General features: G+C 36.9%; 1 protein-coding gene across 1 annotated transcript; it reads right to left on the bottom strand.

Moving 5' to 3' along the window:
• Positions 1-1,585: 1,585 nt before the first annotated feature.
• Positions 1,586-15,297, bottom strand: amer3 (APC membrane recruitment protein 3). Its single transcript, XM_051095823.1, has 3 exons — positions 15,188-15,297; positions 10,451-13,150; positions 1,586-3,367 (listed from the first exon to the last, which is right to left on the bottom strand). Exon 2 carries the CDS (start codon positions 13,126-13,128, stop codon positions 10,456-10,458), a length of 2,673 nt encoding a protein of 890 aa, XP_050951780.1. The 5' UTR covers positions 13,129-13,150; positions 15,188-15,297; the 3' UTR covers positions 1,586-3,367; positions 10,451-10,455.
• Between the last annotated feature and the right edge of the window lie 48 nt (positions 15,298-15,345).

The raw sequence follows: 15,345 nt of genomic DNA, 5'->3' as shown, positions 1-15,345 counted from the left end.
TAAAACAATCTAATGATTATTTTATTTCCATCTTAAAGTGTAGTTAACATGAACTAGTTAACAGTCATCAGCATTTCTACACTATATATTTTTTTTTTAAATCTTTATTAATATTGATCTCAACAATTAATGACTTATTAATGTTATTTTTAATAGATTATTGGAGTATATTTTACAGGAAAAGTGCTATTTTAGTTTGTTAAATGTTAATTTAACATGTTAAATTATGTTTAATTCATAATTATTATTTGCAATTGTTCATGAAATTTAGTGGAATTTTCCAAATTTTTGTTTAATTCAGTGTTATTTTAAATTTAGAATTTTAAAACTTTTTACGTTTAATTATTTCATTTAATTTAATGTGTTACTTTAACTTTAAAATAAAAAAAAGTAATTCAATGTAGAATTTTCAACTTTTTACATTTACTTCAATGAGTTACTTTAAATTAAGAATTTTCAAAGTTTTTACGTTTAATTCAATGTGTTACTTTAAATGTAGAATTGTCCAAATTTTTAATTCAATGTGTTACTTTACATTTAGAATTTTCCAAATGTTGTTATCTAAATGTTACTTAATTTATTTTTTTAAAATTGTTACATTTAACTAAATGTGTTACCTGCCGCAATTGTTTGACATTTACTAGCAATTTCTGAGTGAAAATTGTTTCTACACCTAATTTTTTCGCTTCCTCCAGTAAAAATATCTATCCCCTGTTGTCCCCACATCAAAATGCACCAAAATATTTGTATAGAACTGTTTTAGTTGGTTTCTTTTTGTTTATAAACAGTGATTAATCTATACATATTTATCTCCTGATTCAGATGAGATTAGTTTTTTTACTGGAGAAAGCAATATTATAGATAGAGGACTCAGCAAGAACAATTTGAAGTTACAGTTACTTTTTTGGAACATCTTAATGATGGTTCTGTTTGTTACAAACATGCAACTTTTTCACTTCACAAGATGTTAATTGACTTACTGAAGTCGTGTGGATTACTTGTGGATTATTGCAATGTTTTTACCACGTTTAAACTGTCATTCTGACAGCACCCATTCACTGCAGAGGATCCACTGGTGATGTAATGCTAAATCTCTCCATATCTGTTCCAAGAAACAAACTCAATTTTTGGCGAAAATTTCATTTTTGGGTGAACTACTCCTTTATCTTACTCCTCATGTCATATGGACCCCCTGCTGTATCTTCAGAGAACCCTGGTAGAAAACCCTCGCCACAAAAACACTAAGCTCTTTATTGTATTACGTTGACATTATTGTAATGCATTTAGAGAAAAAGCATTAAATCAATGGCTCTGCAAAGAGAGTCGTTTTTACACCCATATTCAATCACAGACTTGTTGATGTGATTTTGCCTTAAAGCACAGCCGGCGCCAGGCCTGATAGAGGGCTCAGTTCAGTCACTCTGTTGTTTACTTTGCTATTGTTCTGTCTATTAAGCAATGTCTGAGCTATAGTCAATACGTACAGTGCTGACACCTCAGCTTGGTTTTCAGACAACACACATCTGAGTGTGAAATCATCACAAATACAAAAAAAATGTCATTTAAATGCACATGGATTCATAAATAGGTTTTTAATAATACTCAGTGACAAGCACATTAATATAAATATTGCACAGAACTACGATAATTGTCAGCTGCCCTGTCTTGAAAAGAATATAATGGCACTAAGAGGTGACAAAATACCTTCTTACTACTCCAATCCAACAAAATCTGCACTTTACATAATTTATATAGCCTACAAATTCATGCAACACATTCGTTTTGCAATATAGTTATTCATATTATTAGGATAATGTCAGTGGTTCAAGTTTTGCTATTACATGCTATTATGTGTTATCTAATTCTTGGATTCTGACACAGCTTATCCTGAGATGTAATATAATTACATTTGTACATGAAATACTAAACAGCAACACAGATAAAACAACCGCCCCAATTTAAGTATATCAAATAATATTAAAAAAAGTAAGCTATCTGAAAAGCTTCTGTTTTCAGCTTAAATTGTCAATGCCAAACTAGAGTGCTTTTATTGAGGATTATCACTGCATTCATTTCTGACACCAACCCTGTAGCAGATGTTGTTATGGCTGATGCTGATGTAATGGAAAACAGGTTGAGGCCCTGAAATATAATACTTTACTAATAGCTGCTAAGGTTTAGCAGAAAGGGCTTGTTCGAAATGACCCTTTGGGTTACTTTTGTTTAGAGCAAGGATTGCGTGCACATATAGGCCACTTCTAATGGTACCATTTCTTTGGTATCTGACTATTTTTTCTAAATTTTGGTTTATTCATGTATACATCCATAATGTAAGAGCACAAATAAATGGCTTGAAGTTAAGTTCAATGTTAACAGATAACTGGCCACCCAAATATAGATGTACAGATGTCTATATTTAAAAAGATAACTGTCTGTTCAAAGATAGATGTGCAGACATGTATAGATTAATAGTCACACCAGGGGTTGTGTTTATGGGAATTCTGTTCAATAACAACCCTAGCTGGACTACTGCAGTCTAGGTTGAGTTGAAGTATTTACCAAGTGAAGAAAAAGGACAGAACTGGCAGAATTACATTCCAAAATGGACAAAGACGACAAGTAAAAGTGCCACCTGCCTGCTTTGTGAAGAGGCCTACTATATGTATGAATGGACCCTTTTTGGTGGCTCTCATCAATTCTGGTCACATCAGCCAGATCAGAGGCGTTCTTTCAAAGGGCTACTTTACCTCATTTATTCACTGATACACAATTATCCGTCTCTGTTTTGAACTTTAATTGGACAAATGAAAATGCAAAGTTGATTCCATTGCTATGTCTCCAGCTGTCCCAATCCTTTCAAGAATTTGGCTGTTTTTCTTCCAAACTCTAGAATAGAGCTTTTCAAATAGCTTGTCGGATTGTTTCGATATACATAAACAACCTAAAGTATAACCTATAACCTCCCACAATTTCAAATTCCATAAGTTTTCTCTATTAAGACAACAGTTTAAAATGTGTCCCTTGGACATTAATAAAGTGTTATTGTAGTTATTGCACTAGTATGTACTGTCATTGATCCTTGGTTTGAAAACTCGCAGTGATTGCAGAAACACTATGGAGAGAGAAAAACACTGATACGACAGGTTTCAGACAAATGTCATTTTTCAAACAAACAGATCAACAGACCTGTTGTTGTTCCAAGCTGACAGTATTGCTGAGTTGACAGTAAAATCAGCAAACATGTCAGATTTCTTGCGGACGAAAGGTAGAGATTTTGACAGCTGGTAGAGAGGTCAGCTGCCTGGAGGGCTGAGGTACTGGACAGAAGAAACAAGTTTAAGACAGTTGGGACCCACAAAATCTGGATCTGTACAAGAGAAATGAGAAAACAAATCAGAGTTTCAATGTGCAAGTAGATCCAAAGTTGAATCCCACCAAGAAATATGTAATATTTCTCCCCCAACAAAATAAAAGAATGAACAATTTTCAAAATAAGGAATTCAAATAAGGAATAATAAATAGGAAAACATAAGAAATATGAAATAGGAGAGGACATTGAAAAATTAGGTATTGTTTGATTCTGCTGTTCTAAATCTAACCAATCTTATCATTTTTGGCCAAACTGGTCAAAAGTTATAACCAGAAAAGTATTTTTTATATATATTTTGATCAGCAGATGGCATTGTGCCAAAATTACTCATGTGCTCTAAGATCATACTTGGTAATAGTATTATAGTGGTAAAAGTTTGGTCAGAATCTGCTAAGGTGTTATGAAAATACAGCTATACAGCCCAAACATAAGTTCATTTTTTGCGCTAATTTTGTCAAATTCATTAACACGCTTTACAAGAATGGTTTGGTCTATCGGAAATTGAGCGTTGGGAAGATTAGCCTCATGTCCATTTCTGCGCAAATGTCATCAAATTCGTTAACACGCTTTATGAGAATGGTTTAGTTTATCGGAAATCTAGCATTGTTATGATATAGCCTCGTCCATTTTTGTACGAATTTCGTCAAATTCATTAACATGCTTTACAAGAATGGTTTGGTCTATCGGAAATCTAGCATTGCGAAGCTATAGCCTCATGTCTATTTTTGCAAGAATTTTGTCAAGTTAGTTAACACGCTTCACAAGAATGGTTTGGGCTTTTGGAAATGTATCACTGTAAAAATATAGCCTCACATCTACTTTTTGCATGAATTTTGTCAAGTTTGTGAACACGTTTTACTAAAATGGTTTAGTTTATCAGAAATCTAGCATTGTGAAGATATAGCTTTGTCCATTTTTGTACAAATTTCGTCAAATTCGTTAACACGCTTTACAAGAATGGTTTGGTCTATCGGAAATCTAGCATTGTGAAGATATAGCCTCATGTCCATTTTTGCATAAATTTCATCAAATTCGTTAACACGCTTTACAAGAATGGTTTGGTCTATCGGAAATCTAGCACTGTAAAAATATAGCCTCATGTCTATTTTTGCATGAATTTTGTCAAGTTTGTTAACACGCTTTACTAAAATGGTTTGGTCTATCAGAAATCTAGCACTGGAAAGATAAAGTCTCATGTCCATTTTTCTACAAACTTTGTCAAATTCGTTAACACGCTTTACAAGAATGGTCTGGTCTATTGGAAATCTTTTGATAACTTTATGCCAGCATTGTCTAAAGATGATCTAAGCCAATTTTGGTTAAAAAAATAAATAAATAAATGATAATAATAATAATAAAATTATTAGCAATTATTAGCAAATATATGTGCAAATTTGGCCTGTTGGTGGCACTAGAGAATTTGAGACTCCACATTTACTATGGTCAATATTGAGACTGTCCTCTATCTGTGTGCCAAATTTCATAACTTTCTCGCAAGCGTTTCTTTGGGCTGCCATAGCAGAAGAAGAAGAAGAAGAAAAAAAAATAATGGATACAATAGGTGCCTAAGCACCTTAATAATAACAATAATCATGTTCCAAAAATGTCTTTCATTTTTGGGTGAAATATGATGTTGTGACAGATCTTATGACATTTACTAACACTGTGATTCTATAATTATTCACAAACTGTTTCAGCATCAGAAGTGAGTAAATTTCACTTCTGTCATTGTCACTGCTAATTATTTGAAGCAGCTGCACCAGATAAACTACTCTTCTTTGAGACAAATGTTTTTTTTTCTTTAAGCAACAACCAACTCTACAAGGGTTTAGAGCTCCAGCAGCGCAGTCTATTCCCTTTCCATCCTAGTGTCCTGCACGAATAGCTAATTCCATCCCTCAATATTGACACAGTCCTCCATTGTGTCCCACGTCATTGGACTAAATCTTCTGTAGAGTCATGCAACCAAACTAACAGCATGAGGCTTATTCCCTAAGCCAGAAAACAGAACAGAGTCCTGTTCAGCATCACCTCTCTCAATGGGCAGCAGTCAGCCAGCTCTATACATCTGCTCTGTAGTGGCTCCCGGGTTGCTACGAACACTCCCAGGAGCACACTGATGGATTATAGACCAGTCAAAGCCAACATGAACCCCTTCCCCTCTGGCTGCAAGCCGAACTGCTGGATAGCAGCATCAGATGAGACAAGCATGCGTAGAAAATGTCCTGCTCAGATGAAAGATAATGTATGAGGAGATACAGACGGGCTTAGTTTGATTCTGGTGAAGAAATGCAGGTGGTTTAAACATTCTGTTCAATCTCACTCTGGGTTTTCAGGCACTCATGCATAGGTTGTGAAATGTCTATACTGCCACATAGTGGCCAAACTGTACTTCATAGCGTAAAAATAACACTGTTTTATTTGTAAACCTCTCAAGTTAATTAAAAACAAACATGTCAACATCTATCACTACATAATAAAACATATTTGGCTGAACTGTGCCCCCCACCATGCTGCAAGTCACTGGTGGCTTAGACTGAATACATGCTTTCATATTTTCCAGATGTGCATGCAAACAGCTGTCTGCTGTGTGAAGATCCACTGAGAGCTAAGCAGGATATAAAAGTATGTCAATAGACCATTCACTACTCATGTCCAACCCTGTGACCATGATATAACCATCCAAAACAAGCTAAGCAATATACCTCAGGCCAAAATCAAATGCATTTCCAGCTAAGAAAAATTATACACTGATCTTAATAAGAAGAAATACAAACACTAATCCTGGTTGTATTCGCTTATTTAGTTTTGAAATCAGCTCTGTTAAGAACAGATGCAGACTGATGGTGGATAAAAATCCACTTTAGCTTGATTAAAGTGACAGTGGGACTCAAGATGAGTTCAGAATCTACATCAAGAATTTAAATTCTTTGTTGGACAATGGGGGGCTTTCAAGTTAAAATTTCTCTGAAACACTGACCTAGAGGATTCACAAGATAAACACACATAAATGTTCCTTGAGAGTACATAAATATATAGCAACCTGCAATCTGACACAATCTGACACAATCAGAGCTCTTGTGCACACAAAAAAAATTGGTTCTTCAGCAGTTCTTTGAGGTGGTTGAGGTGTTATATAGCACCACTACCTCATAAAGAACCTGAAAAGCCCACTATGGTTCTTCAGTGGTTCTTTGGGATGAGTGAGGTGCTATATAGTACCACTACCATATAAGGAACCAGTTAAGCACACTATGGTTCTTCAGCGGTTCTTTGGGATGGCTGAGATGCTATATAGCACCACTATCGTATAAAGAACCTGTTAAGTCCACTATTCTTTAGCCTTTTTTTGGGGTGGTTGAGATGCTATGCACGTCCTGATTTTGCTGAGTTAGATGTGTTCTTGGGTCACCTTATTTTGTTGACCCTGGAACAACATTTTAATCCAAAAATTTAATCTTGACCACATCCCTACACCTAAACCTAACCTTAACCATGAGTAATCCCTAAAATCAGAGGAAATGATAGATGAATGACACTGATGTACACGCACCAAAGACTGTACTTCACAAAAACTATAAACAGTTTTTTTCAAATCTGATTGGTTAATCACATGTTGTTCCAGGGTCAACAAAGATGTTGATCCACAAACATGTCGTACTTGGTAAAATCAGGTTCTGTGAGATGCTATATAGCACCCCCATCGTATAAAGAACCTGATAAGCACACTGTGGTTCTTCAGCGGTTCTTTGGGGTGGCTGAGGTGCTATATAGCACCCCTACTGTATAAAGAACCTGATAAAGAACCAAATAAGCCCACTATGCTCCTCAGCAGTTCTTTGGGCTGGTTGAGGTGCTACATAGCACCGCTACCGTATAAAGAACCTGTTAAGCCCACTATGGTTCATCAGTGTTTTTTGGGGTGATTAAGCTGCTATATAACACCGCTACCATAAAAAGAACCTGTTAAACCCACTATGGTTCTTCAGCAGTTCTTTGGGCTGGTTAAGGTGCTATATACCATCACTGCCATACAAAGAATCTGTTAAGCCCTGGTATAGTTCTTCAATAGCTCTCTAACACTCTCTTAATCTCCTATAGTTTAGTTGGGAAAAGGATTATTTCCTGAAGATAACATGGTTCTCAACACCTGAGAACCTGAGGTTTCCCTTATGGTTCTATATTGCACTTATAGTGGTTCCTCTATGATTAAAAGCCAATGAACCACTTTTAGTGCTATTTAGCAACATTTTTAGAGTGTACCCATGTTTTGATGCCCCTTTTAGCAGCAGAAATAGGGTAAATGCTAAAAGTTTACACAAAAAAAAAAAAAAATACATTTTGAATTTGAATCAAAATCTTTGTCAAGAGGGTCAGGCAGCCTTATTAAATTATTAACAAGCTATTCTCCTCAAATTCCATTTACTTTCAGTTCCACCGTTATCTTTTTAAATTATTAATTACCTCAGGTCAGATGTTTTTCTTTTAGAAACACAAGTCCTAATCACCAAAAAAATAAAAATAATAAAATTATCAACACTCCATACATTTAAAGAATATAAAACAATTACATGAAAGAATTAACTGCAGCATCAAATCCTAAATCAGAACTTTTCAACTCATAACATCACATCAACGTCTATGCTGGTACACTGCCAGTATTCTGAGCTTTATAAGTGCTGATACAATATTAAGTGCTGTTGCTATGGTTTCAGGATATCAGCTGAAATATATAACAAGACATAGATATGTAGGGAGGATATGTGACCTTGAAGCCTCATCAGAAACAGCTCTGCTATCCTTAGTGCTCATTAATTTACTCCAAGCACTCTCCACTGGAGAACTATAATTCTGTAGCTGCTAAGTAAGTAATTTATAAAGGAACAAATGCAGAGAGACAATGCTGGGACAATATGTATTTCAGTATACGGTGTGCAGCCATTTCAGATCATTTTGTAGAATAGTTTGCATGATAGTACTAATAATAGACCAAATGACTAAAACCCTCCCTTCCCCTGAAATCCTAATTACACATTCAATCCATCAATGCTCAGTGACGCAAACACCGAACAACCATAGATCAGAGTCTTCAAGCACCTCTGCTGACCCAGCTACAGCAGAACAATTCCCAGAAAGCCTTGAAACGCTGAGACACAAACACTTCCCCTGACGCAAGCACAAAGCAGTGGCCACTGACTCCCTTATGATGTAATTAAAGAAGAGGTTTTAAAGGCCCTGATCTGCAAAATGTGCTTTGGCACTGTACTGGCAGTGTCAAAAGATTCTAAATAAACTACGCTGAAATTACTTTAAAGGGGACAGAACACTGGGAAATACTGAGTATTATGCTGTTAAACCTTGCAGATTTTGGCATTGTATTCTTAAGCTGCATAATGCTCAGCTGCTGCAATTGACAGCTTGTTACAGTACAGCATGCCAATTTGTTCACCTCTTCCCATTGTTTGTAAGTGAACTGAAGGAGAAAGTGCTTGCTGTGAGTATACCTGCAAGGCATATGAGAATTGACAGCAGGATGAAGGACTTAGTGACATGTATCCTCTGAGGCCTCACTAGCACAGGTGCTTCTCAAGCACCCCTACAGTCATTAATAATGAAATTTTTCTTAGCTCTATTTGTCTTGCAATAAGATTAGAGTGATTTGGAAAGCTATAAAGCAAGCAAATAAATAATGTAAATACAATTAAGGTCAAAAGTTTACATACACCTTGCAGAATCTGCAGAAATGTTAATTATTTTACCAAAATAAGAGGGATCATACAAAATGCATGTTATTTTTATTTAGTACTGACCTGAATAAGATATTTCACATAAAAGATGTTTACATATTGTCCACAAGAAACAATAATTGTTACCTGAATGATCCACAGCTGTTTTGTTTTGTTTAGTGATAATTGTTCATAAGGCCCTTGTTTGTCCTGAACAGTTAAACTGCTCGCTGTTCTTCAGAAAAATCCTTCAGGTTCCACAAATTCTTTGTTTGTGTTTTTTTTGTGTATTTGAACCAACAAATTTTACTTATCTTCCAACATTCAAATGCTCACTAATGCTTCAGAAGGAAACACAAGAGTCGGGTGTGATTTTGCAGAACAGGGTAAATTTAAGTGATTTTGTCTCTGGGAAACATGTAAGTATCTTCTGTAGCTTCTGAAGGGCAGTACTAAATGGAAAAAAAAATATGATATTCAGGACAACCCAACTGAGTCCCTCAGTTGTCCTCAATGTGAAAAGATGGATCTCAAAATCATACAGTAAATTTTGGAAAGGGTTCAAATGCACAAATATGCTGAAAAACCTAAGAATTTGTGGAACCTGAAGGATTTTTCTAAAGAACAGTGGCAAACAAGGGACTCATGCACAACTATCATTAAACAAAACAAAACAGCTGTGAATCATTCAGGTAACAATTATTGTTTCTTGTGGACAATATGTAAACATCTTTTATGTGAAATATCTTATTCAGGTCAGTACTAAATAAAAATAACATACATTTTGTATGATCCCTCTTATTTTGGTAAAATAATTAACATTTCTGCAGATTCTGCAAGGTGTATGTAAACTTTTGACCTTAATTGTATTTACATTATTTATTTGCTTGCTTTATAGATTCAGGTAAGATTTATTTTGTATGATCCTCTTGTTTTGGTAAAATAATTAACATTTTGCAGATTTTGGAAGGTGTATGTAAACTTTTGACCTCAACTGTATATATACAGTATATGTATGCAATACTTTATGCATTACAAGACCAATTGTCTTAAACCAGGGGTAGGCAAGTTTGGTCCTAAAGAGCCACAGTCCTTCAGAGTTCAGCTCCAACCATTGATTAGCTTGTTTAGGTGTGTTTAATTAGGGTTGGAGCTTAGGGTCGACTCTCTAGGACCGAACTTGCCTACCCCTGTCCTAAACCATAATTAGAGTATCAACACTTGAAATTTAGAAACTTGGAAATTAAAAAAAAAATAGATGAACGGACAGATGGATGGATGTGACTGAAATCATCAACTGAAAATACATATTTGTGCAAATATGCGCTAACGCTTGATTAGACAATTCCAGCACCTGTTTCACTTCTTCATTCTGGATCTGCGTTCTACTTTCCTATCCCCTTGAAAGACACCAGATGATCCCTCACTATTCCCAGCAGACTTTCTATGGTGCCGTAATCTGTGCTTCTTTTTGGATGAGTTTCCCTCTTCCATCTTATTCAAATGGTGTATATGGTGGTCCTCTCTGCAAAGAAAATCTGAAGAGGCAGAGGCCATCAGAGGAAGAGATGTTGGCCTGGTTGCTTGAGATGCGTCTGCTTCACCAGATTCAACATCGCATGGATCGTACGTTTCCAACACCAAATCATCTGAAATACTGGTGGGGACAAGCCCCTCCGTCTCTAAAACGGAAGACTTTCTCCGTCTAGCATGCAAGCCTCTCTCAGTAGTTGCCACTGGCCTTTTCTTGTGCTTTGACTTGACATATTTTTGAGAGTGTTCTTTGCTTCTTTTTGCCCCTTGCTCAGGTACAAGGACATCTTTTATCTCACAGCTTGAGTGAGCTTGAGTAAAGTTGATTTTCAAAGAAGACAACTGACTAGCACACTGCTCAACAAGGGAAGCTATGCTGATGTCACTTCTTATCCCGCAGGTGCTAGCCGGGGAGAGTAGGTCTCTGGTTATTGGCTGTGGAGTTTGAGTGGTCCTTGGAAGACTGGCATGGGCCCAAAGGTCTGAAGTCTTGATGTGCTCAATGAGGGACATACAAGAACGGCACAGGTGCAGATCTTTAGCTCCATTTTTCAGGGAACTCTTGCAAGATTCACAAAGAGAATCCTTGTTTATGGCCAACACAAACAAAGACCTTGTCCCAGAGCCAGGGGAGCTTACCACTGGGGACTGCAAATCTCCACCTGGAGTCGTAGGAGATTCGATATTGAATATCCTGAAACACACACCACTCATTGGGGTCCTGGGTTGGCTCTCTGGAGAGGCCAAGGTCGACATTACTGTATTCGCATTATATTTTGAGGGCACAACACCAACTGTGTCTCCTCTACCATTAACAGTTCTTGCTCCTTTTGGTTTCCTAACCTTTGCTGACTGGGGTTTGCATCTCAGACATACATCTCTTGTTTCCTCACTGATCATTTTTGAAGATCTCAGTTCTGTTGGGTTGCTTTTGTCTGTTCTATGCTTTAGCCAGTTAACTATACCCATAGCCATTGATATCTCAGTGTCGCAAAGCTTTAGTAAGCAATCCTTCCCCATCCATTTACTTTGCAGAAGCTCTTGACCAACAAAGTCCTGAGCCAAAGGTGGGGCAAGATTCTCCTCTGCTCCAACATGGAAGCTGTACATGGACAATGGAAGATCACTGCACTGGCCAACAATGCTGTCTTTTAGATCGAGCTCATCGTCAAAGATCGGAGTAATCTCTGCCTCGCTGGGGTCACAGAATAGCTCATAAAGAGCATCTCCACTGTACGTGTCCCTAGGGAACTTGTTGGAAAGCACCGGAGTGAGGGAACTTCTGCTGTGGTCCTCAAAACTAGGAGAAACATAATCACAGTAGCCCTCGTCACTGGTATTCCCTTGGTTATCACTTTTGGGTGTTATCACATCAGTATTAAACTCCCTGATCTCAGACTCTACAGGTTGTGGTGTATTTGCTGCTACATCTTCAGACTTGGTTGTGGAAGGAGATTTTGCGATAGGTGTTGTGGATTTTGTCGCATGTCCTGTTTCTTTTGAACTTTGCCCTAAAGCTACAGTCCTGTTTAGGGTTTCCCACAACCCAAACATGTCCAGGACTTCAGCGTGAGCTGGAGAGGCCAAACACTCCTTACCTCCCTGGAAACCTGCAGTAGTAGGGCTTTGCCTCAGAGGTTCACAGGCAACTTTGTTACGCTCAGGGCTAAGGACCCCCTCAGGTGATACAAGATCATCAGCAAATATCTCACCACATCCAGCCTGAGATCCGAAGCTTTTTAATGAAGCAGCATCCTCACAGACATTAGCACAACATTCACTGGAAGAATCTGAGGGAGTCTCGCTGAGTTCGTCATTAAATCTCCTTCCTGCAGTGGTACGTTCTCTGTGTCGTACCGTCTTCCTCGTTCGTTTCAAGGTTGAAACATTTTCACCTGCAACACAACATGGTGAACTTGGTGACATAGCTTTCTCATGTTTGTGTCTTTTGTGAACAAACAAGTCCTTAATGGCCTTCCTAGGTTTCCTCAGGGAGATCCTCTTTTTAGGAATGGATTTGGCTATGCAGGGCACAAAGGGCACTTGAGGTGTTAGGTTACGGTAATCGATGATTTCATGACTGCTGCCAGATGTATCCCGATTCTCACGAAGCAACCTTAGAGGCGCCTCGAATCCTGAAAAGCTGACACTTGTCACCAGCTTATGGTGATGGCGCCAGTTGGTCCCATCTTTGTATCCAGGGCTCTCAGCTTGCTGCTGTCCTGTACCTCTCACACAGTCATGGGTTCTGCTTCTTCTAAAAGAGCCCCGGAGCCGTCGGTGACCTTCTGAGAGCGTGTCACTAACCCCTGGAGACAGTATGTCCAAAGTGTCTGGCACAGGCAGTGAGGATGTGCTTTCATCAGTACTGTGTGTATTCACAAATCCATTATTTGTGGTGGTTTGAGATTTGTGTTCTTCAGGCCATTTACTGCGGCCAAGTGCTTTACTTGACCTCTTCTGCTCATCTGAAGGATCTTCGCTCTTTGACAGCTCCATGTTTTCATATACATAACTGTAACTAGACATGAGACAAATACAGGATACAGTAAATATAAGAGGATAATTTTATTTTTTTTTAATTTACCTGTAATTTGGGTCATTTTTTTTTACATTTTATAGTTACATTGTGATTATAAATGATCATATTGTACTTACAAATGTTATATTATTATAAATGTGTCTACTCTCATCCTTAAACTGCCAGAATAAAAAAATTCCTGATAATTTACTCACCCCCATTTCATCCAAAAATGTTCATGTCTTTCTTCAGTCGCAAAGAAATTAAGTTTTTTTGAGGAAAACATTCCAAGATTTTTCTCTGTATAGTGGACTTTATAGTGGACTCCCAACAGTTTGAACTTTCAAATTGCAGGTTCACGCAGTTTTAAAGGGCTCTACACGATCCCAGCCAAACAATAAGTATCTTTTCTAGCAAAATGATGGTCATTTTCTTAAAAAAATAATTTATATACTTTTTAACCATAAATGCTTGTCTTGCACTAGCTCTGCGATGCACATCTTTACGTATTGCATGATCACGTTGGAAAGGTCACACGCAATTAGTTCTTCGTCTGTGTACTTGGGTTAAAAAGGTAGGGTAGGGTGAAAAACTCCATCTCATTTTCTACAACTTCAAAATCATCCAACATTATTGTTTTACCTTTTTATTAATGTGCATTTGACTTTCTATGCATACGCTTTATAAACACTGGGTTGGTACGTCTGCCTACATCACACGGGCATGATTACGTAATGTATGATGTTGAGCTAGTGCAGGACTAACATTTGTGGTTAAAAACTATATAAATTTATATTTTTCTTAAATAACAGATTGTTTCGCTAGATAAGACCCTTATTCCTTGGCTGGGATCGTGTAGAGCCCTTTGAAGCTGCAGTGAAACTGCAATTTAGAAATTCAGGCCATTCACTATATAAGAAAAATCATGGAATGTTTTCCTCAAACAACTTTGTGACTGAAGAAAGAATGACATGGTAGTAGGTAAATTATTGGGAAATTTTTATTCTGGAAGTCAACTAATCCTTTAATCACTCAAATTTGTTTAAGATTAAAAACATGTCAAAGAACCAGTTAAAATGCATAACATTTAATTCATTTAATTTAAAATATGAGAAAAACACATTTTTTTTCTTGTTTTTTTTTTCATGCTTTTGAATCTACATTTTAAAATTGACTGAGATCACTGAAAAAATTCTATATGCAACAGAAACTTTCAACTAATGATGAATCTTCATAACATGCTATAAACATTATTTTAGAAAAAAAAAAATCATTAAAATGAGGACTGTTTATCTGCTGAACAACATTCAGGTGATAAGGACTTGAAACTCATTTCACATAATTGTAATGCAAGTACCACAGATGTGTCTGTTTTATATTATTCCTGACAGCTGGAAAATTCACTGCCATGCAAATGTGAAAACTATGAAGTACTGTTAAACAGTAACAAAGATATTATTTCGATGGGCTATTATTTGATGTCATAGGGCAAATTGTAATACTTCATATTTAATAGATATAACGCTCTAATATTTCTCAATGTAAATATTCATACTATGCATAGCTACAGCACATTTCAAAGCAAAAGATTGGTAGAAAGGTTGATTTGTAGTAAGAAAAAGGGATGCTATAACTGCCTATTGTGCACTTCCATAATACTGATATCATTTAACAGTACTTAACTCAAATTTGATAACACAAGGACAGTCTGTATAGCTTATAAAATAGGTCACACACACACACACACACACACACACATTATGACAAGATTGAGCATTAAATGGCTCTACAATTTCCAATAAACAACGGGTCATACTAATGGTAGTGAGCCAAATGCAAGTACCTCACAAAAACAAAATTCCGTTGATTTTATATCAACGGGACCGTACTCTGCCTCACTGGTTTGCAGTTCGTCGTTCGATTTAATTTGAGCAACGCCTTGATGCACACGTTTTTGCCTAAAACAGAGTACACTGAATTCTAATACATAAACGAATTCGAATGGCACGTCATTTCGGCGTTTATTTTAATACATACCTGATGCAGATTGTCACGGAAGGCGTTTGGCAGGAGCTGGTGGTTCACACGCGCGTGACAAGATGGGATGCTCTGGCTGTCGGCGCGCGTGTGAAGATAATTACGATAGCCAATCAGAAGACAGAATAACGCTCACAATACAGCATCATCACTCACTG

The sequence above is a fragment of the Labeo rohita genome, chromosome 2, assembly GCF_022985175.1.
Source record: "Labeo rohita strain BAU-BD-2019 chromosome 2, IGBB_LRoh.1.0, whole genome shotgun sequence".
Taxonomy (NCBI): domain Eukaryota; kingdom Metazoa; phylum Chordata; class Actinopteri; order Cypriniformes; family Cyprinidae; genus Labeo; species Labeo rohita.
The sequence above is the reverse complement of the archived record's forward strand: the minus strand, read 5'-3'. Positions and strand labels throughout refer to the sequence as shown.

Excerpts from the sequence above, each read along its gene's own strand:
- amer3 (XM_051095823.1), bottom strand. The coding sequence starts at position 13,128 with ATGGAGCTGTCAAAGAGCGAAGATCCTTCAGATGAGCAGAAGAGGTCA.